Source organism: Meriones unguiculatus, chromosome X (assembly GCF_030254825.1).
Source record: "Meriones unguiculatus strain TT.TT164.6M chromosome X, Bangor_MerUng_6.1, whole genome shotgun sequence".
NCBI lineage: Eukaryota > Metazoa > Chordata > Mammalia > Rodentia > Muridae > Meriones > Meriones unguiculatus.
Genome location: NC_083369.1, coordinates 94,803,996 through 94,827,628, shown reverse-complemented (window position 1 = coordinate 94,827,628; position 23,633 = coordinate 94,803,996). Strand labels below are relative to the sequence as shown.

The 23,633-nt window shown below is 38.4% G+C and overlaps 1 protein-coding gene across 2 annotated transcripts in view; it reads left to right on the top strand.

Annotated features, from left to right (window-relative positions):
• The window catches only part of Med14 (mediator complex subunit 14), an 87,187-nt gene that overhangs the window by 2,400 nt on the left and 61,154 nt on the right, over window positions 1–23,633 (top strand). For both annotated transcript variants that reach the window (XM_021660899.2, XM_021660896.2), the window contains exons 2-10: window positions 2,943–2,969; window positions 4,975–5,080; window positions 7,352–7,525; window positions 8,488–8,617; window positions 9,064–9,192; window positions 9,474–9,581; window positions 10,307–10,439; window positions 11,418–11,568; window positions 12,483–12,594. In XM_021660899.2, coding sequence (XP_021516574.1) covers window positions 2,943–2,969; window positions 4,975–5,080; window positions 7,352–7,525; window positions 8,488–8,617; window positions 9,064–9,192; window positions 9,474–9,581; window positions 10,307–10,439; window positions 11,418–11,568; window positions 12,483–12,594 — 1,070 coding nt within the window. The remainder of the gene's footprint in view (window positions 1–2,942; window positions 2,970–4,974; window positions 5,081–7,351; window positions 7,526–8,487; window positions 8,618–9,063; window positions 9,193–9,473; window positions 9,582–10,306; window positions 10,440–11,417; window positions 11,569–12,482; window positions 12,595–23,633) is intronic.

Below are 23,633 nucleotides of genomic sequence, written 5' to 3'. Positions count from 1 at the left end.
ACACACACACACACACACACACACACACTGCCTTAAGCATAGTGTTGTACAGTGTGCCCCCAGTACTTCAGAGGTCAAGGCAGGAGGATCAGAAGTTAAAGAATGGCCTGTAGGCAACATAGGGAATTTGCTGTCAGCTTGGGCTGGCTGGCATTATGTTTCAATAATAATAATAATAATAATAATAATAATAATAATAATACAACACATTGGGCTAGGACTGTAGCCTAATGGTAGAGCACTAGTGGTAGAGTGGTAGAGCAAGTTCTGGCTTCTGCTCTTCAGCACCACACATTTAAAATAAGTTAATTAATAAAAGCCAGACAACTCACATACACTGAGACTTCGCTATAAAAATCAGGACACGGTCTTTTTTATGTTTAGGGCCTTGATAGAACTGTTCCTTATCTACTCTACCTCTTTAATTCATGTGCTAATGGTCTCATTCTGTTCTATTGACCTACCCTAACCTTGCTGTTTCTTGATAGTTCATGGCGGCAGTTTACAATTTTATGATGTCTTTTCCAAAAATACCTGTGGTTTTCCTTCTCATTTCCTTTAGGTCTTAGCTCATGTATAACTTAGATCAAAGACTTTCTTTCTCTAAGTGCCCATATAACAGTACTTTGCATCTGTTCTCCTCTGGTGTGTTTTCCTTACAGTGCTTACTGCTTGTGACATCATTAGTATGTTGTGCCTCTACCATGGACTAGAAATTCCAGGAAAATAAGGATTTTGATTTGTTTTGCTCTCCCCATGAAAAGAACAGTGTCTGTCATGTACTTGGGGCTTAACTAAATGCTTGATCATTTAGTACATGAATGAATTAATTTTCAGAAATGTCTCTCTTAAAACCATGGATACTTATGGGAAAAGCAACTGTTACTCTTGATACAATTAAACGATCAACTTTCCAATTTGATATGTGCCAACTAAAATTACTTGATTTTGTTTTTGAGACACTGTTGCTCTTTTGTAGATCAGGCTGGCATGGAACTTTGCATCCTTCTGCCAGAATTAGTGTATTAACGTAGAAGTCCTGAGGGATATGTATTTAGTTTTTCAACAATGAGTCTATCAGAAACACAAAAGATAAAAAATAGTTTCAACAATTTAGGTGATTGGTTTGAGCCCCAAATTTCTAGATTTTCTTTTGCTGCTTGTTCATCTCCAGCACATACTTTCTGCCTTAACTTTTTTGGGTCATATATTCTGTTCTTTGCTTTTTAACCTCTTTTAAGATCAGCACATGCTAGGGTTTCAGCCACATGAACTTCTACTAAAGTGTAGCATAAAAATGCTCTATGACTCTTTCACCATTTGCATCTTAGAGCTTTTCCCCCATGTGGTGAATTTTCATAAAGGAATTTAAAATAGAAGTGGAAGTGTCAAGGAGAAAAGGGAGGCAGGCAGCCAATCCTGTCCTTTGTCTTAGAAATGGTAGCATTTCTAATGGGAGCTGATCCTTTAGGAGTCTCTGGGGCAGGTAGGAGCTGGAGCAGTGGGTTTTTGCCTTCCTATTTTACCCATAAGCTCTACTCTGTTCCCATCCCCCTAATCCTCATTTTCCCCCCCTCCCTCCTGAGAACGAGGCCCCTGGGGGAGTACCCTGAGGAGCTTTTTTCATGTAGAGGAACTGTTGAGGGGCTGCTTTTCTTTGCAATCTTTGAGACAGGGTCTTACTTTGTATCCTAGGCTGGCCTGTGGCAAGCCTCTTGTCTCAGCCTCCCAAGTGCTTGTCATTACAGACATGGTTCTTATTTGCAGCCTTCTAATGGCCTTTCCATTTCTACTTGGCTTTCTGGTATGCTGGTCTTTCTGTCTAACACCCCTCCTCCTCCCCATCTGGCTTGGTGTTCATCAGTGTCCGGAACACTACCTCTCCCCTCGCGATTGAACCCTGGTGTGTGCTATGCAGGTGCTGTACCACTTAACTCTGTACTCCAGTTCCTTACCTAAAGTTCCTCTGTTACTCTGACCATATCTGTAGCTTCCATCTATCCCAATGTCTTCCCTGAGAATAAGACAGCTCACTTTAGTAGTTTCCCCTCCTTGTACCCTTTTTTTTTCTATTTTGTGAGGCACATATGGGGTTTGTGTGTGTGTTGGGGGTGGGGTGGGAAAAGAGCATTAAGCAGCTGGGTGCATTCTTCGGGATCTGATAATTCTGGGCAGACTTGAGAGCTGTTGAGTCTTGGACCATGAAGCTAGAGATTACTGGAGCGTGGAGGTTCAGAAAGCTGATTTAAGATTTTTCCAGGCATCAATAGAAGAGTAGTATAATTTATCAATGAGAAAGCTGACACAAGGTTGCTGCCAGTGACTACTGGAGAACTTGATTGTACCCTAGCTTCCAGATTCGCCTACTATAACACCACATAATAGGATCGCTGCTAAGAACTGAAGTGCTCACTGGGTTCAGAGAAGGTGACAACTAAGTGCTACTCCTACACCTGTAGCTATTTCGGTCTTAAAAGATTTTTTTTTTCTGACTCTGATACTGTGTGCTGATGTAATCTGGAGTCAGGATGTTTATTTATTTATTAGAGACAGGGTCTCATCATAGTTCTGGTTGTACTGGAACTCACTATGTATACCAGACTGGTCTCAAACTGAAATGGATTGTCCTGCTTCTGCCTCCTGAGTGCTGGAGTCAAAAGGTATGCAGCACCACGGCCCAGGAGCTTTTTCAATGTTCCAGATACACATAGTATCTATTGAAGTATTTTGAGTGTAAAGAAATGTTGCTTTCTCAGTTTTTACTTCATAGCTATATTGTTGCTAAAGTATAAGTGCAGGGAGTTAGCAGCTGCTTGAGCCAGTAGTTACTATTTGCTCAGTTTTTCTGAAATATGAAGAAATGTAGTCAGAATAAAGGCTATTATCATATTTTGATGAAGGCATGCATATATATTTAATCAACTTTTTTTTTCTCTTCTTAGATTGCCAAGGAAATCTGATGTGGAAAGGTGAGTATGAAAAAAAAAATCTTAAAGCTGTCTCCTTATTGATTTTTTTTAAACTCTTGAGAATGTAGCTATTGACGTAGGAACCTAGGAGGAAAGAAACCTAGGACTGTGTATTTTGTTGGCAGCACAAGGGAATGCAATTCTTGTCTTCTTGGTACTTGGGTGTAGAACCTTTGTTCTTGAAGCCTTTTGAAATGACTGATCAAGGCAAGTCCTTGGGAGGAATAGGAAAATGTAACTGTATAGTCTCTAATGGAAGTTGAGTAGACTGGCTTTAGACACCTGCTGTCATGATGTGGTTAGATAACTTTTAGCACATTGACTTTAAGTCTCCTGCTTTTGCTGTTCTATAGTTGAAATATTTTTTGTTTCAATTTAAGCTTAGGGCTTACGACTCCTAGGTTTCGTAGGCCAAAGGAGCAAGATTTAAGGAGACCGAGTTATTGCTATTTAAATTGGTACTATAACATAAGGGTTACTTGATCTTACTTTTGATACTACCTATGTGCCTTGGGGTTGGTTTTTAAGACCAAGTCACTAGGGAGGTTTGTAGTACTCCTTAGCGGCTACCTCTCCCTTAGCGACACCAAAGGCCCTATTTGTATACCTCGACAGGAATGAAAAAGATAGAGCTGGAAAGCACAATTGAAATTGAACCTGTATTGTATTGAAAACCCACCCGTTTACAAACTGTCGCGGGGTAGGAAGGGACGCTGGGCTTTTGAAGAGCTGACTCCTGCACCGTATCAGTTGAGACTGAGGTGTCAGAAAACCATGTTACAGTAGTCTACAGAGAAGGCCAATTTTCTGGTAGAGGAGCATATTTAGGGAGAAGAAACTACTAGGTAAATCTAGTTGCTCGTGGGCGAGAGAGAAACAACCCTGACCTTCCGAGTCCTGAGGTAGGTGGTGTCCAGGAGGCTGTATATTTGTGTGTGGTGCCTTCCATTCTGAGCTGTGACCCCAGCCCTGTCAGAGCTTAATGTACTTTTAACACGTGTGTTGGATCTCAAGGTCTTGCTTGTCTTCTTTGAAAATCCTTGACAGACAGTGACAAAGAACCCTTGGATTTTCTCTGCTTCTAGTAATCATGGTGTTAAGGAATCCTCCAGGTTGTATGTGGTCTTCACACACGCTCAATAGCAGCTTGACTTTTGAGTATTCAGTCAGCAATAGACTTGAGCAAAAACTTATTTGGATACATTGTTGCATCATAGTGATGGCATTGGCAAGATGCAGAGATGTTGGTTTGATGTATGGGTCATTAAAAAGTCACATTAAATTAATAAATAGTTTCGACTGCACTTGGAGGTAGGTTGGTATTCTCCTGGATCTTCCTATTAGTCCTGGCATGCTGATCTTTTCTTTTTTTCCAGTGTCTTAAACCTTGAAAGGTAGACTGTCAATTGTGTAGTGGTTCTGAAGGAAAGAGGTCTAGCTAATAGATAGAGGGTAGAAAGGATTTAATGAAGCTCTTAAAGCTTTAGGAGATGATAAAAAGATTGGTGATTGCTGGGTGAAAAAGCAAAGAACTGAGTACAGTATCAGAATGGATATGCACAGAACTACCGGTTACTTATCAGTATACTGTCTTTGATTGTCCAAAGTAATGGACAATTACCTTCAGCTTTGCCATCAAAATTCATTGGAGTAAAGAGTTTCATAGTGAAATTCTTTTTTTTTTCAGTTACTTTATTTAAGTTAGGAAATAGCCCTTGATTTTGTAGAAAAAAAACCATAGTTTCAAGCTTTAGTAAAGAGTATATTTCAAGTCCTCTAACCAAAATGATAATTATAATGGAATTATAATTCACTGTAGAAAAAGTATTAGATTTATTTATTGCTCTATGGTAAAAGGTATGAGGACACAGAGATGAGATGAAATTAATATTTATGTAAATATTCAGGTTAATTTTATTGTGTTTGTAAACAAATCTTTTTATTCAGATAAAAAAATCGTGAAATATAATATGCTGGTTCAGATGAGAACTTTCTTCTTTTATAGGAAAATAGAAATTGTACAGTTTGCTAGCCGCACACGCCAACTCTTTGTTCGATTATTGGCTTTAGTAAAATGGGCGAACGATGCTGGCAAAGTAGAAAAATGTGCGGTGAGTTAAACTTTTGATTTCACTTTGTATAAAATAACTTCGAAAGCTGGACATGGTAACACATGCCTCTGATCCTTGCACCCAGGAGGCTGTGTAAAGATGGTCATCGGATCTAGGTTACAGACTACATGGCAAGATGTTGTCCCCAAACAAATAACTTTAAATGTTACATGCTAACTTTAAACTTTCGCTTTAATATCTGTTGATTTCATTGTCATTAGTGATGTCAATAATCATGTTCCTTTGTGATAATATATACTGCGTTTCTGTGGAAGCCTAATATTTGTTTATTGACAGGACCAAAAGGAAGAGGAGGATATATCTGAAAGACATTATATACCGAGGAGACTTTAAATATAACACTAGAGGAACTAAAGGGGAAGAAGCATTTAGCTTCAAAATTGTATGAGTCCTTAGAACAGTGGTTTTCAACCTGTGGGTCGTGACCCCTTTGAAAGACTTCTGTCTCCCAAAATATTTATATTATGGTTCTCAACAGGAGCAGAATTATAGCTGTGAAGTAATAATAAAAATAATGACCACAACATGAGAAACTGTATTAAAGGGTAGCAGCATTAGGAAGGTTGAGAACCACTGCTTATTTAATTAATTAAGAATTTAAAAAGAGGGCTGGAGAGATGGCTCAGAGGTTAAGAGCACTGGTTGCTCTTCCAATGGTCCTGAGTTTAATCCCTAGGAACCACATGGTGGTTCACAACCACTTATATTGAGATCTGATGCCCTCTGCTGGCATGCAGGCACATACGCAGGCAGAACACTGTATACATAATAAATAAATAATCCTAAAAAAAAAACTTAAAAGGAATTCCTTAAGGGAGAAGTTTCTGTTTTTATATAATTTTGAAATTATAATTTGCAAATTTTTGTATGCTAAGCAATATTTTATATACTGATGTCAGCGAACTTTGTGTCTGCATTTTATTAAACAGATAGAGTAGTGCAGGCTGGATAAACTGATATCTCAGTTTTGTTCCCATCTTCCCAGAAGGAGGTGTCTGTTTTTCTTTTCCCTTATTTTGGTTTCATGAACATTTTCACAAGATTCTTACAATAGCCTAAATCAGAGTCAAAACCAGTTCAAGCAGTTGAGACTGTGTTTTAGTAGTATTGTGGCTATGAGTAAGAAGTTAGTATTGGTGGAATTGATAGAACACTGCATTAGTTACAAAAAATAGCATTTCTTTTGGGTCAGTACATATATTGAATCTAAGAGAAGAAAACAAATTTTCTTGCTCTAGTTTTTGTAATTATTAAGCTTTATTTTTTTTTTGCGGGGGGGGGGGGGAAGGTTTTCACCTGAGAATCAGTTTTCTCATCTCTAAGGTGATAGTTAATTATTTGGTTCTATTTTCTAGAGCTGTAGAAATTAGGCAACAAAATACCTGTAGAAATTAGACAACAAAAGATACAGATCACTAGATCACTGTCTATATATGGTATTCTATTGTATTAATTCTGGGTGATTTAAGTTGTTCACCAGAAGCCTGTTTGAAGGACATGAGAGAAAGGAATGCTAGATATGATGTTAAACAGGTGTCAAGATTTGAAGGAGGTAGTCTACTTCTGCACTGACTAGAAAACTGGTAGAATTTCTCTATTGGGCAGAATGTTGGTCTGGATCTAATTCTGGGCAATATGTGCTAAGTATTTACTGTGTTCTAGATGCTATTCTGAAGTTTAGGTATGTAGTACTTAATTTTTCAGAACAACGTCATGAGATTGGGAATCATTACCTCCGTTTTGCTTCCCTGGGTAGTGGTGGTGTACTCCTTCAATCCCAGCACTCAGGAGGCAGAGGCAGGTAGATCTCTTGAGTTTGAGGCCAGCCTGGTCAGCAGAGTTCCAGGACAGCTAGGGCTATACAGAGAAACCCTGTCTGTCTGGAAAAGCAAATGTTAGATAAGTGTCCACTTGCCCAAGGGGACAGGGCTAGTAAATTAGAGTTAAAATTTATATCAAGGTAGTCTAGGAGTCCATGATTTTACCTACATCTTTGCTAGCCAACACTAGAAGTATGTCAACAAATATATTTTTTAATCTTGATATTTGGTATTATATGTGTGATATCAAAAGTGGAGAAATGAAAGAAAATTACTATTTTTAATGTTAAATACAAATCGCTATATCTTCCAATAAATATGACACCACCTATATTAATTTATTTTAAAGCTTGTTTTAGAGTGAGTAATTGATATTTAATAAAAAAGATAATTTTCAAGGCAGCTTATTTATCTACCCTTTGTTTTAAAGATGATCTCAAGCTTTTTGGATCAGCAAGCCATCTTATTTGTGGACACTGCCGATCGCCTGGCCTCCTTAGCTAGAGATGCCCTGGTCCATGCACGCCTGCCTAGCTTTGCTATCCCATATGCCATTGATGTACTGACTACTGGCTCTTATCCACGTCTTCCAACCTGCATCCGAGTAAGTGTTTTGCCCCTATGCTTATAAAAGTTGAAGGTTTTGGATTTGGATTATGTAGCATAGGAAAAACCACATTTTTAAAGCAAGTAGTTCATATAGGTCCATTTTTTTTTCTCTACAAGTAAAAATGTGGTAGTTAGTAATAAATTGGGGCCATACTGTGAGTAGATTTTGAACTGGGGAATCTTTCCTTTCCTCCTTTCTGTTGTCTTTGTTTCTTTATTTCCTTCCCTTTCCCTGTCTTTGTTGGGAGTGAGCAGATGTGTAAATATAATGTAGTGTCTATTTCAGGTGTGCCAGAGCCCGAAGGCAGAGTTGAACAGTTCCTGAGTGGGTAGTGAGATTGAATAAAATAACACACTACACACAAGATCAGTTTGAGAGGGCTGCCAGTAGAACTGTTAAACCTGGTTAATTCCACAATTCCTTTTTATAGTCAGAGCAAAGCACCTTGCTACAAGGAAGGGGTTCATTGAGAGGTCAAACTTGTTTACCTCAACCACTTGTCTGTGTGATCCTTCCTCACCCAAACAAAGAAAGTGGACTTGCAAAACATCCTGCCTATCTCTGTCTCCCGGTGAAGGCCAGGGTGAAAACATGTTTTTCTTTTTTTTTTTTTCTGAGAGCTCTCCACACAGGTGTGACTATAACGCCATAGCAGTAGCATTTTGGAAGTGCTTTAAAACTGTATTATGATAGTTGAATGAATTGGTGCTATTGTATTCTATACATCATTTAGGAAATAAGAGTAAATCACCTATTGATAGTAACTTGGTGTTATAAACGGAACACAAGAAGAACATGGTTTTAGCAATGTGGTTGAGAATTACTTGTACTCAAATGCATGGTCTGTATTATTGGATGAAATGAGTGTTTTGATTGTCTTGGGTAAAGTAAGAAAATGTATGAAGACATATACATCTTTTGTATATTATTTAAAAAGTATTTCTTATTTTTTGTAGGATAAAATTATTCCTCCAGATCCAATTACCAAAATCGAGAAACAAGCTACACTTCATCAGCTTAATCAGATTCTTAGACATAGGCTTGTAACGACAGATCTTCCTCCACAGCTAGCAAATCTTACAGTGGGTATGTACTTAAGACTTGTTTTTATAAGAATATTTTCTTAAGTGGGCTTTTGGGTTTTGTTCAGAGAACAAGTAGATGATTTTTGTGGTGTTTGAACTTGTGATTTGCCATCTCCAATAGTTCTCTTGTTAGTACCCAAAAAACACAGTGGTATTTGCGCTGGGGAGAATGAGTTGGGAATACCTGAGGCCGGAGAAGAAAAGAGGTCCCAAAAGTTGAGCCTGGAGAATATGCTCTGCTGTTGATTGATATGTAGGAAGAGTTGCCTTTGTCTATTTAACGACCTGGACACTATCTGCTGTCTATGCTTGAACCACGGACTTGTTTCAACACATAGGACAAAACTTAGAGTCTATTTAAAATGGCTCATAAATGAGACTGAAACTTGGAGATTAGCCAGAAGCTTACTGTTTTAAAGCAATGTATACTTCTTCCTTTTCTAAAAGTAAATGGCCGTGTGAAGTTTCGAGTTGAAGGAGAATTTGAAGCAACCTTGACAGTGATGGGCGATGACCCAGAAGTTCCGTGGCGCCTTCTCAAGCTAGAAATTTTAGTTGAGGATAAGGAAACAGGAGGTAAATTCATCATAGTACTGGTTTTGCCATTCTTATATTAGTGAAGTATTTCTGTGGAAGTGTGTAACAGTTGTAACAGTTTATTCTGTAATTTGAAGCAAATTTTTGATAAGCATAATTACTTACTGATTGGAGAAATTGCAGCGTTTTTTCAGTGTATAATCTGTAGTTTTCTCAAGATAATCTCAGTTCCTTTTTTTTTTAAATTTAAATTTTATTTTTAGTATGCACTGTCTCAGTTAATGCTATAATGCTGACTTCTTTTCTTCTGCCAATGGAAGATGGGCGAGCTTTGGTTCATAGCATACAGATCGACTTTATCCATCAACTGGTGCAGTCTAGGCTCTTTGCTGATGAGAAACCTCTTCAGGACATGTACAACTGCCTACGTATCCTTCTGAAATTTGAGACATGTACTGTAAGGATTTTGTGTCTCCCTCTTTTCTCTACATTTCCTATTTATCCTTTGTCCTGAAGTGTGGTAATCTGGCCTGTCCTTCCCACACCCAACCCTTTTGGGGTAGAAATGGACACGGAGAACCACCCAGCCTGAACATTAATGATACAGCTATAAGATAGATTTCAAGTTTTACCACTGAATTTGCAAGCAACTCCTCAAGCGATTACTTAAAAATAGCACTGTTTTCTGGGTAAGGTGGGTACATGCCTGCAATCCCAGCACCTGAGAGCCAGGTGAGGCGCAAGATGTTGCTTTTGAGGCCAGCCTGGACTACATAGCTAATTCAGTCTGTAGTACATAATGAGAACCTGTCTCCAAAAAGGGGGTTGAAAAATGTATTATCTGATCAATTTGTATTTTCTGAACAATGATGAATTAAGGGACAGGCCTGGACCCCAGTTTTGTTTATTTAGGCCAAAATCATCAGCTGTTTTTCTAAAATTATGCCACATGCTCCACTACTTCATATGATGAGTCATTTGGAAATATAATTCAGATTTTGTCATATTGAGGATGAGTCATTAGACAAAGATGATTCTAGAGGATTTCTTCATAGCCAGCTTTTTGGGAATAGATTCCTTGTAAAATGAGATTTACCTGTGCTTATTAGCTACTTGGTTAAGATACTATATTTTGCTTAACAAGATCAATCAGATTGTTTCTGCTTATCCCTTCAATTAGAAGTGTTGCATTCCCAGACTCTAATGTTAATCCGAGAGAGGTGGGGAGATCTTGTACAGGTGGAAAGATACCATGCTGGAAAGTGCCTCTCTCTTTCAGTTTGGAAGTAAGTAAAATTGGTTCTGGTGGGTCTGTGTGATAAGTGAGTCCTGTCTTTTTGGCTGCTTTTCCTTGTAAAACTCATTTATCACATATGAATAGCTACGTGCCCATAGTAATGTACTTTAATTTAGTGAAGTCACACTATCATGTAGGCCACACGAGACATCCATAATTGCTACCTCTGTTAGAGTACTATGTATATTTTTAAGTTAGACTAGCTTACTGTGGGCTCATGCTGGATTGTTCAAAGACTATTAGTTCAGATTGGGTTTTGGGTGGCGCTGGTGATCAAACCAAGGGCCTTATGCATGCAAAGTAAGCCCTCTGCCATTGGCACCGTATCCCTAGTCCCCAAAGGTTAGACTGTTGAGCATCACTTTTTGAAACATACTTCTTATCACAGTTTCTCTTATTTGTTTGTCTGTTTATCTATCTATCTATTTATTTATTTATTTTTGAGACGGTTTCTCTGTATAGTCTTGGCTGTCCTGGACTTGCTTTGTAGACCAGGCTGGCCTCGAACTCAATAGAGATCTACCTGCTTCTGCCTCCCTGAGTGCTGGGCTTAAAGGCACATGCCACCAGGCCTGGCTTAGTTTCCCATTTTAAATTGCAACTTTGGAAACTGATTTGGAGAAAATTGGTATGAGGCTATTTATCATTTTTAATTCCTATTTGAAATTGATGTCATTATAATGTTCTGTGAATAAAACAGAAGCAGATACTACTTATAAGGCAGTTTCCGTTTTCAGGGTTGTGTGTGTGTGCATATATTTAATTTTTAAATTCACTAGCTATTTTTAAAGTGTAATAGAGCAAATTCTGAATTGGATGATGGAATGTCTTTTCAGTATTCCCTGCACAAACACTGAGGGCCTGTTATGTTCAAGGTTCTGACTCAGTAGCATAATGCTTGTTTCTATTTGACTGTAAAAGTTAAAAAGCTGTGTTTATATGTCATTCTCCCTCTGCCCCCTTTCAGTCAACAGGTTCTAGGGAGAAAAACGGGCACAGCATCGGTTCACAAAGTTACAATTAAAATCGATGAGAACGATGTCTCCAAGCCTTTACAGATCTTTCATGATCCTCCTTTGCCAGCTTCTGATTCTAAATTAGTAGAAAGAGCCATGAAGGTAAATGGTTGTCAGTGTATTTTAATATTGATTTGATTAAATATAGTTCAGCACATATAGAACTTTTAGCACAAATCTTTAAGATATGTAATAATTTCTAAAACCCTGCATGAAGCTTGTTTTAGATCAGCGTTATACATATATTTATTTTATTTTGTCTTTTTAACATCTGGTACTGTAGAATATAATAATATCTTTCAGTTTTAGTGTGTAAGGGAATGCTGTGGGTTGTATTTAAACTGAATTATGGTCCTAGCCTAATTTAAGTTGCATAGTTTAAATTGGACCATTTAATTTTTAATGTCTGGCATCCGAGAATTTGTGACTACTGACTGATATGTATATATACTCTAGATTTACATTTAATGAAATACTTTGTGGTTGTGTTTTGAGGCAGGGTCTCACTATGGAGCCATTTCTGGCCTGGAACTTGCTATGTAGACCAGAATGGCCTCAATTCACATAGATTGAGTGCCCTGCAAGAAAGAGTCTTATGTCACATAGGCTGGCCTCAGTCTTGTTATATGTCTGAGAATGACCATGAATTTCTGATCTCCTGCCTCTACCTCCTAAGTGCTGGGGTTATAGTCATGCCCATCCCCCACAGTTTTTGAAGTGCTGGGGAATAAAATTCACAGCTTTCTGCATGTTGAGCAGTCGACCAGCTGAACTTCACCCCCAGCCTCCTATACTTAGCAAAAAACTAATTTTAGTTTTGATGCTTCCAATATTATACAAAATAATTAAAAGCTCAGAATCATTTAAGTTATGTTCTTACATCATCTAAATTTGCTAATACTGGTTAATCTCCAATACTGAAAAGAAGTACCTTAAGACACAGTTGTGTGTGCTCACACTTTTATAGTCAAAATGTTTTAATTGTGCATTGGATTTTGTTGTTGCTGTTTGTGCAGATTGACCACTTATCAATAGAAAAGCTCCTGATTGACAGTGTACATGCAAGAGCCAACCAGAAGCTGCAGGAACTGAAGGCCATTCTTAGAAGCTTCAATGCTAATGAAAACTGTATGTGTTTTTAATTGATACTCATTATTCTTTAATTTAAGGGTTTTTCTCATATGACTTTCCCTTTATAATGGTTTTGTTGAGGATGGTGGGCATTTGTTGAATTTAACCTGAAATCTACCAAACCTGTCCTAGTTTTCACTTTCTCTGTCTCTCTCCATCTACCCACCCACCCACCCAACCGATCTTCTTACCTACCTACCTACCTACTTACTTAGGTTGTCTTTATTTTGAAATGTTTGTACATTGTCTCTCCTTAAAAGTTTGTACTTACTGAAATAGAAACATTTTAACATGACTCAGCATGATTTCACTGTGACATTTTCATATGTGTATATTGTACTTTGTTCATATTCACTCCCACTACTTCTATCTCTTGTCCTCTTTTTCCCTCTCTGATGGCTTCCCTTCTCCTCTTAAGTAGCTCCCCTTCTGCTTTCATTTGTTGTGTATGTTGTTAAATATCCCCTTTGATGCTTTTTAAATTATTAAATTTGGGTTCTTCATGTCAAAGAAAATATACTTGTTTTTCTGAATCTGGCTTATTTTAGTTAACACGATGTGCTCTGGTCCCATCCATTTTTCTGAAGATGCCACAGTTTCGGTGTTCTTTAAGGCTGAATGAACTTCCGTTGCATAATATATTCCACATTTTAAAATCTGTTCATCTGATGATGGGCATAGGGGTTGATTTTCAGTCTTGGCTACAGTAAACGTGCATGTGTGTTGTAGTAAGCTGATTTAGGCTCCCACCTAGGACTGATGTCATTGGGTCATACAATAGTTTTAGGTTTTTGTTTTTGTTTTGTTTGTTTGTTTTTCGAGACTTGGTTTCTTGGTGTAGTTGCCTTGGTTGTCCTGGAATCTCTTTGTAGACCTGGCTGGCCTTGAACTCACAGATATAAACCTGCCTCTGCCGCCCTGTGTGCTGGGATTGCAGCCACCACACCCAGCTTTTCAGTTTTAGTTTTTTGAAGAAACTAAAGACTATCTATGGATTTCCTCAGTGGATATACTAATTTATTGTCTCCTCATTGCCAGCAGTTTTTGGTTTCTTTGTAGTAGATATTCTGACTGTAGTGAAATGGAATCTATAAGTGTATCTGCATTAAGAGCCAAGGATGCTGAATATTTCGTTTATTCATGAGCCTATTCTTTTGAAAACTGTAGTGTTCATTTACTCATTTATAATTTGGGTGATTTTTCTGAATTTACTTTTTTGAGTCCTTTATAGATTCTAGATACTAATTTCCTTTCCAGATATACAGCTGGCAAAAATTTTGCTTTATTTTATAGTCCTTCTCTATATCCTGGTAATTGTTTACTGTGCAGAAGCCTTATAATTCCAAATAATCCCATTTGTTTCTCTGAATGTCCCTGGTTGTCCTGGAACTGGACCTGTCGGCCAGGCATGCCTCTGCCTCCCTGTGTTGGGGTTGATCAGGTGGTCTTAGTTTCCTGGGCTTATTTCTGGGGTTTTTATCCTATTCCATTTTGGTCTATGGGTCTGTTTTATAACAGTACCATGCTATTTTGTTACTACAGCTGAGTTGTATAGTTTGAAATAAGGATCTGTGATACCTCCAAACTTGTGGGTGTGGATGTAGGCCACAGGACCGTGTGGGTCTTGTTCTTTAGAAATACTACTTTACTTTAGTTTTTATTTGTTTATTTTGGTTTTTCAAGACAGGATTTCTCTGTATTTCCCCTCAGCCGTCCTGGAACCTGCTCTGTGGACCAGGCTAGCCTCAAACTCAGAGATCTGACCTCTTAAATGCTGGGATTAAAGGTGGGAACCCTTACTTTAGTTTTTGAATCAAGATCTCTCACTGACAATTTGCCACATAGACTAAAGTGAACCCCAGGGATCTGCCTGTCCACACCTTCCTAACAATACAAATGAATGGTACCATCATATTCAGCTTCTTTTTTTTTTTTTAAGATTTATTTACTTATTATGTATACAGTGTTCTGCCTGCATGTATGCCTGCAGGCCAAAAGAGGGTACCAGATATCATTATAGATGGTTGTGAGCCACCATGTGGTTGCTAGGAATTGAACTCAGGACCTCTGTTAAGAGCAGCCAGTGCTCTTAACTTCCGATCCATCTCTCCAGCCCCGTACTCAAGTTCTTAATTGGGTTTTGGAAGTCCTTGTGTGTCCTTGTATTTCTAAGACAAGTACTTCACCTACTAAGCTACTTCTCCCCACTCTCCACTCATTTATTTGCTTTTTTCACACACACACACACATATATATATTTTCACAGCATTACAATTTATTTAATTTGTGTCCTGGCTATGGCCCTGTCCCTTGTCTCCTCGCAATCCCACCCTCCCTCCTTCTCCCCCTATGCATCTCCCCTAGTCCACTGATACAGGAGGTCCTCCTCCCCTTCTATCTGGCCCTAGCCTATCAGGTCTCAGCAGGACTGGCTGCATTATCTTCATCTGTGGCCTGGAAGGGCTGTACGCCCCAGGGGGAGGTGATCAGAGAGCTTGTCACTGAGTTCATGCCAGAGAAAGCCCTGCTCCTCATACTAGGGACCCCTTTGGATACTGACTGTATGGGCTACATCTGAACCGTGGTTTTAGGTCCTCTCCATGCATTGTCCTTGATTGGGTTATCAGTCTCTGCACGGCCCCCAGGGCTCAGTTTTTTGGCTTTGTTGGTCTTCTTGTGAAGCTCCTGTCCCCTCCAGGTCTTTCTGTCTCCCCATTCTTTCATAAGATTCCTTGCACTCTCTCCAGTTTAGCTATGAGTCTCAGACTCTGCTTTGACACCTGGATCAGTAAGTCTTTCAGAGGCCCTCTGTGGTAGGCTCCTGTCCTGTTCCCTGTCTTCTGCTTCTGATGTCTGTCATGTTTGTCCTTTTGAATGAGGATTGAGCATCTTCCCTAGGGTCTTCCTTGTTGTTTAGCTTCTTTAGGAGTATAGATTTTAGTATGTTTATCCTATATTATATGGCAAATATCCACTTACGAGTGTATATACCATGTGTGTCTTTCTGCTTCTGGGTTACCTCACTCCAGATGATCGTTTCTAGTTCCCACCATTTGCCTACAGATTTCTTGATTTCCTTGTTTTTAATAGCTGAGTAATATTCTGTTATATAAATGTGCCACAATTTCTGTATCCATTCCTCCATTGAGGGACATCTAGGTTGCTTTCAGATTCTGGCTATTATGAATAGAGCTGCTATGAACATGGTTGAGCAAATGTCCTTGTTGTATAGTTTAAGCATGTTTTGGATATATGTCTAGGAGTGGTATAGCTGGATCTTGAGGTAGCACTTTTCCTAATTTTCTGAGAAAGTGCCAGATTGATTTCCAATGTGGTTGATTTCCAAAGTGGTTGCTCATGGATGGGTAGGATTAACGTAGTGAAAGTGGCCCTCCCACCAAAAGCAATCTACAGATTTAATGTAATTCCCATCAAAATACCAACACAATTTACAGAACTTGAAAGAACAATTTTCAATTTCATAGGGAAAAACAAAAAACCCAGAATTGCTAAACAATCCTGTACAATAAGAGATCTTCTGGAGGTATCTCCATCCCTGATTTCAAGCTGTACTATAGAGCAACAGTAATAAAAACTTCACGGTACTGGCATAGAAACAAAATGGTGGATCAGTGGAATCAAATAGAAGACCTAGAAATAAACCCACTTTTTTTGTTTGCTTTTTGTTTGGTTTGGTTTGGTTCTGAGACAGGGCCTTTCTGTAATACTGTCTGGTCTGGTATTTGCCATGTAGTTAAGGCTGCCCTTGAATTTGTGGCAGTCCTCTTGTCTCGGCCTCCTAAGTGTTGAGATCATGGACATGAGTCACTATGTCTCCTTCAGCATTGTCTTACTGTTCAGGAATGCCTTGGCTTTTTGCTTCTGTATATATAGAGTTTAGGATTACTTATTTTAATTCTGTAAATTTTTAATGGGATCACATTCAAACTAGATCATTTTCACTTTCCAGAATTAGTTCTTCTCGTGTACGAGCATTTTGTTCTATCTTTGTGTGATTGATAGATACATGATCTTACTCTGCAGCATAGACTAGGTTGAAATGTACTACGTAGCTTATCTGACCTTAAATTTGTAGCATTCCTACTGCTCAGCTTTTAAAGTGCTGGTATTACAGGTGTGCACCATCATAGTTATTTATATTATAAGGTCTGGGGATTATACCCAGGGTTTTATGAGTGCTAGGTGGCAAATACTATCAACCTAGTTGCATCTCCAGCTCCTCTCCAGGGCTTTTATTTTGAAGTGATGTTGAACTTTTTTGGAGGCCTGTTATGTAATCTATTGAGATCATACGGTTTCTGTTGCTAGTCTCTGTGTTGCATTATGTTTAATAATTTGAATTTGTTGACCCATTTTGGCAGGGGGTTGAGATAGTTCCTCTGTGTAGCCTTGTTTTATAGACCTGGCTGTCTTCAAACTCACAGTGATCCGCCTCCCTCTGCCTCCCAAGTGCTGGGGTTATGGGTGTCACCTGTCTTTGCTGAACCCTTCTTACTCTTATGAATTGAAAACAACTTGACCATCTTGATCTTGGAGCATTATCTTTTTTTTTTCTTTCCCTTCGTAAGTTACCAATCTTTTATTATTGAACTTAAGACATTTTGTTCTCCTAACTATAAAAACAGCATCTACCCTGAGATCCAGGCTGGAGGCACAGTTCTTAGAGACGATTTAAAACATATGCAAGAACTGTACAAAAACATGATATTCTCCAGTGTTGTCGAAGAAAATATTCCTACATAATTTTATTCCAAAGCAAGGAGCATCTCCAGCACCACAAAACAAAACAAAACAAAAAAACAAAAAAATAACAAAACAAAAAAACCCAAACCTAAGTAAAGAAACATCTCATTTAAAAGTGAAACAAGAAAAAAAAAAGAAAAAAAAATGAAACAAGCTAATACCCTCTCTTCCTGATGGCTCAACTTCTTCCTCCATTTCCTGGAAGACTTAGAGCAGTTGTTTTCCTGCCTGTCTATGAAGAGTCATACCAGTTCCCCTTTACTACCACTAGGAAACAGGTCCCCGATTTTCGTGCTAGATTTCCAGAAACTCACAAACTACCCTGAAGCTATCAACAGGGAGGGCCCGAGGGCTCCTTGAAAGAGGTCTTTCGAAGAATAAACATTACAGATAACCTTTTAACCTGTAGGTCTAACCTAAACCTATCAGGTAAAAAGAAATAGCCACAGGCACTGTACTCAGCTGGACAAAAAAGGTACAGGATCCTTGCCTCTTAAATGACCTCATGTGTTTTGCAAGAAGTGGCTGTATTTTGGGTCAGGCCATCCCTTTGTTCGTTGGGGCTCTGACCTTGTCTTACCTGGAGGGCTAAAGTACCAGAGTCTGTGAAAGAGATGAGGTTGCACAGAGCTGTCATCCCTGTAGCCTGATTCTTGGCTGCTTTATAGAAGCTTTCTCCAGTAGATGGGTATTTCAGAACAGAGAAATTTTCAGAGATTTCATAACTGAAAAAGACTCCCTAACAGCTGCTCGAAACAGGGTACTCTGTGTGTCCGGAGGTCAAACTCTTTCCAGGTGATGATGAGCTTTTTGGCAAACTTCACCAGTAACTCATTGGCTCTAGAAAGATCCATCTCACCGTGGAGAGGGAAGAACCATTTGTGGAACATGGTGCCATTTTTTGTTGTAGATTGGCAAACATCCCTCTACCCCCAGCATTAGAGCTCCAGAGCAGCAGATAAGGTTTTGGGGGGAAAAAAAAAACCTGAAAAGGTTCTGATTTAAACAGGACACAACCACATAGTTGAATAGCTTCCAACCCTCTGCTTTCCCGATATTGTCTTGATGGGCCCAGACCATAAGGACAAGGTCAAAAAGGGACATGTTCCTGTGAAATCCATCTCCATAGCTAGTATGAACAAAACCGTCTTGATAAATGGTCTTGACAGCTCTTGATAAAGTTTTGCAGACTCTGCTGAGGTGGAACTGGTTTCTAGATGTGAAAGCAGAGCCTGTGTGGTTGAGTGTACCTTTGGTAAGGCTCATGATAGGCACCCTGTCCTGGAATGATGATCTTCACATCTCTTACATCACACATTTAGGATTCAGTATGGTATTGGATAAACATTTTTATTTTTTCCATTACAAATCCCTTTAGCTTCATGAAATTGGTTTTCTGAAATTTGTTGAGTTATTTCTTTTTGTTGTTGTTTTGTTTTTTGAGACAGGGTTTCTCTGTGTAGCCTTGGCTATCCTGGACTCACTTTGTAGACCAGGTTGGCCTCAAACTCACAGAGATCCGCCTGCCTCTGCCTCTCTGTGTTCTGGGATCACAGGTTTTTATTTTTTTATTTTTATTTTTGAGACAGGGTTTCTCTGTATATCAAGCCCTGGCTGTCTTGTACTTGCTTGTAGACCAGGCTGGCCTCAAACTCACAGAGATCTCCTGCTTCTGCATCCCAAGTGCTGGGATTAAAGGTGTGTGCCACCATGCCTGTCCTACAGCTTTCACCAAAGCCCATGGTCACATTAGAAGTCATAAGCCTGAGAAGAGTTGCAGGGTTGTCCCTTCAGATGCAGACCAGCTAGCTGTTGGAGGCTCAGGGCTTGTGAGGGAGGTGTTCTTGGTCTTGTTCACAGGGCTGATTACTGCACTAGCATGGCCTTCATCAATGGCTCCCATGTTGGCCCCCTCGTTGGGACCTCAGCTTTAGGCAGGTCAGTTTCTGGTCAGGTTTAGGGTGAAACAGAGAATCTTTTCACTGATTTTTTTTTTTTTTCCTGGAACTGCACATGAGCTTTTAATTGTGCTGCTGAATTTGGTTTGCAAATATTTCCTTGAGTATTTTTGCACTCATGTTCATTAGAAAAATTTTTGTATGCTCATCCTTGTCTGGTTTTGGTATCAGGGTAATACTTCATAGAATGAGTGGTAATGTTCCCTCCCTTTCTATTTTTATGGAATAGTTTGAAGAGTGTTGGTGTTCTTTTTTAAAGCTCCAGTACAATTTGACAGTGATTAATCCATCTGATACTGGATTTTTTTAGCTAAGGAACTTCATTACTTCTTCTGTCTCATTGTTCTTTCTTTATAGATCTGTTTAATGTTATATCTCTTGATTTTAATTTAGTATGTCATATCTAACAACTTAGCCATTTCTTCTTGTTTTTTTTTTTTTTGAAGATAGGTTTTTAAAGTATTCCCTAATTAGCCTCTGGATTTCACTTTATTTCACTGGTATTTACTGTAATGTTTTTTCATATCTAATTTTTATTGATTTGCTTTTCTTTCTTAGCCTGGCCTATAAGTATTTGTCTGGAGGACCTGATTTTTGTTTCAGTGAGTCTTTGTATTGCTTTTCATTCCATCTTGTTATTTTCTGCCCTGATCTTGATTAGGCTGTTGAAAAAGCATTGGCTGCTTTGTACTTTTGAAATTTGCCGTTTAATACTTGAAAAAAATATTATAGTTTGAGACAGGGTTACTTCTTGTAGCCCCTGTCTGTTCCAGGACTAGCTCTGTAGACCAGGCTGGCATAGAACTCATAGAGATCTGCCTGCTTCTCTGCCTCCCAATTGCTGGGATTAATGGTGTCTACTTCTGCTGCCTGGCTTGGAGTATATAAATATTAATGAATATATATCATTTAATTTTTTTATTATTTTATCTTACTTACGTTGGTGTTTTGCCTCTATGTATGTCTGTGTGAGTGTAGTCGCCCACGACCACCAATAGTAACCGCATGCACAAGGGTCTGGGAATTAAAAGAGACAGAGAACATGAAGAAGTGATGCCAAGACAGTGCTCTGATCAAGGCGCCATCTTTATTTCAGAGTAAACCATTTATATAGGTTCCGAAGGAAACATATACACAAAACAGGAAACTTAACCAAGCAAAACAGGAGGTGTCTGCTGAAAACAACAATAGTGAGCCAGCCTAACTTGCAGACATGTGACCATCTCAGGTCCAATGGAATGGCTACCTCAGTTCCCCCTTTTTCATTTATGACCAAAGACTCATAAGGCTTCTTTTCTTTTAATACATAAATTATGAAAACTGTTAGGTAAAATCTACATGTGCAATGTCCAGTGTATGTGTATTTAGCAACTTAGGAGAAAGTATCTGATTATTCTATCTATCTTGACAAGTTTAGAGTCTTATACCTAAATTAACTTATTCTAAATTAGCTTATACCTAACTTATACCTAAATTAACAATATCATTATTGATATTACAAATACGAAAGGATTTCCTAATTTCTGAATAACTTAGGTTTAATTGTAGCACTATGACTAGTTGGTCTTCAACCCCATCAGAGACTTGAGAAGGAAAAAAATTAGTTGTTATAGTAAATAGGAAGTGCATGTTAGCAGCTTCCAAAAAATAAAAATTGACAGAGACAGTTTGCTGCCTGAACAGTCACCTATAACCCTTTATAACATTGGAGCATCATCTTCAGCCTTCTGGCTCAGAATATTTGACAGACATACATGTGAAGCAGGAACCGTTTAGGACTTGCTTACCTTGTCCTGCATTTAAGCTTGCCCATTTTTGTCGTGAAGTGAGGGTATTTTCTTCACCTGAGTGGCTTGTTTGCCACAATTGAAGCCATCTCCATATGGAGGTTCTTTGATGCTCATCGTCTTCTTTCAGGTAGGTGGGGTGCTGCCAGGAAATGACTTGTCTCATTGTCAAAGAATCTTTAAAATAATGAAGACACTTTTTAAATGCCATATTCTATAAGTCTCTGAAGTTTTTGAAGACAGATATATCTATCTTTATGTAATTGATCTGTCTATAAAATCATATCTATCTGTTAAACCTAGGATGTGTACTCCTGTGATAAATTAGACTAGTGTCTGACATGACTATGAATTGAATAACTAGCAATTAACTTGCATTACCTAATGATCTAACCCATTTTTAATAGCTGTTTAAAAGTATTGGAAGTAACCTTGACTTTCTATCAATATACTAAAGCTTATACCAATGTATCAAAAATACATATTTGCATCAATATGCAAAATTCTATACCTAGTTAAAATTAACCTTATTTGAGAACAACAAATAAAACCCTAAGTTGAGTAGATTCAATAATCTACTTTTTGTCTTATTACTTACTTTTGCATCAATATGCAAATGCTATACCATAGTTAAAATTAATCTTATTTGAGAACAACAAATAAAACCTTAAATTGAGTAATCTACCTTTTGTCTTACACAACCCTAAGTTGAGTAGATTCAATAATCTACGTTTTATCTTATTTTTATAAGATATACCTGTTTATTCCTTGTTCACTCTGAAGAAGATCATTAATAATTATAAACATCTCCCAATGACAGTAAACATTCATAGCCACAGAAAACAACCAAAAATCTGCCCAAACCCCTTTAAGGAAAATTGGATATCATTCTCAAGGATTTCTTCTAGCTGACAGTTTGGACACGTAGAATTCCTGTAATGGGGCCCAAAGAAACTTGGGAAAAAATGGTTAATTAAGCAAGTACTGACATTTGTGGGCCAGTCTTTGAATGTTTAGAAATTTCAGGCTTAATAAAAGTCCTTTTTGGAACAGTCTAAAATGCTGGACCAATTAAGATTAGTAGCTCTCTTCAAAGTTCTTTTGGGAGCAGGCTTTAATGAGTGTTTTTCACTAGCATCGTCATTTTGTTGGCACGGATACACTTGTCACAGGAAGCACAGTCCTCAGACAGGTCCAGGCTCTTTCGATGGCCGAGGACATTGGGGAGGCAAGCTGGCTTGCCGCTTGGGCTCGGGGAGCAGCTGCTCATGATTGCTCCGCTGGCCAGCTTGCCCCTCCACACTCAAGGACGTGCTCCCTTCCATCCATACCTTAGTCTCAAATAGGAAGTCTGAAGAAGGCACATAAAATTTGGTCCCTGTTTTGCTTTCGCCAAAGTCTCTGGTCCAGCTGCCATACCTTAGTCTCAAATAGGAAGACTGAAGAAGGCACATAAAATTTGGTCCCTGTTTTGCTTTTCGCCAAAGTCTCTGGTCTCTGGAACTTGTGCCTCAGGCTGCAAAAGTTAAGGTGACTTCATAAAGCCTGAGAGCGGTTCTGCTCTTGAACAGGTACAATGCGCCGTATTTTGTGCTGAAGGCAAAGTGCAGCTGAGATTTTGTTAACTATTTGCTTATATGTCTAGTCTGTGGGACAACAATCTCTTCACATAATTGTGCTTATTACAGTTCTTTCTACAAAGACTGAATTTAAAAGTATCCAACAACATTTTCAATTACAGTAACATTCTTAAATTATAAATTAACAAATTTTTTTCTATTTGCTTAAAAATAATTTATCAAATGCTAACTTCCAGATTATCTGGAAAACTAAAGATACAAGTTGCTAGAAATCTGGCATCCCGATTAAATTCTGATTTTTAAAAGTATATAAAATGTCCCTCAAATTACTCCAAGTCCCACTGCAGAAGTGTTTATTTCACCCTTTTCATAAGGTATTAAGTTTACAGCTTGCTAAACATTTTACCCAAACATGGGAAAACTGCCTGGAAATGCAAAGCACAATGAAGTAGGACAGAGTCACTTCGACCCCAGCACTGAGACCTGCAAATCTGGACTTTTCAAAGTTGCATAGCTGCAAGATGGTCACTGCTAACAAGCTATTGCTCAGTTTTATTTCAGAGGAAACAATGTAGTTCAGAAACTGCAGTTCAGTAGACTGTTCTACATTTACTCTTTGGATGGACAAAAACAAACAAACAAACAAACAAACAAAAAACCAAATACATTTAAACAGCAGCTGAACAGAACTTAATAAAAAGTTAAATCAACTTTGCAGTTAGTTAACTTTGGCATCTGAATACAAAATGTTTATCAATTTAGCAGTGACTAGTCCAGGATGTGCAGCATTTTCAGAATCCCTGTGTGTCCCTTATATGCAAGTTTCTTTCCCCCATAAATTAACAGGCAATCCTTTAATGATGAAAGGTTTAACAGTTCCTGAATTTTCCTCCTCATCTTTCTAAGTAAGCATTTGAGAACTAATGCCCAATTCCCTGAAGGTGGGT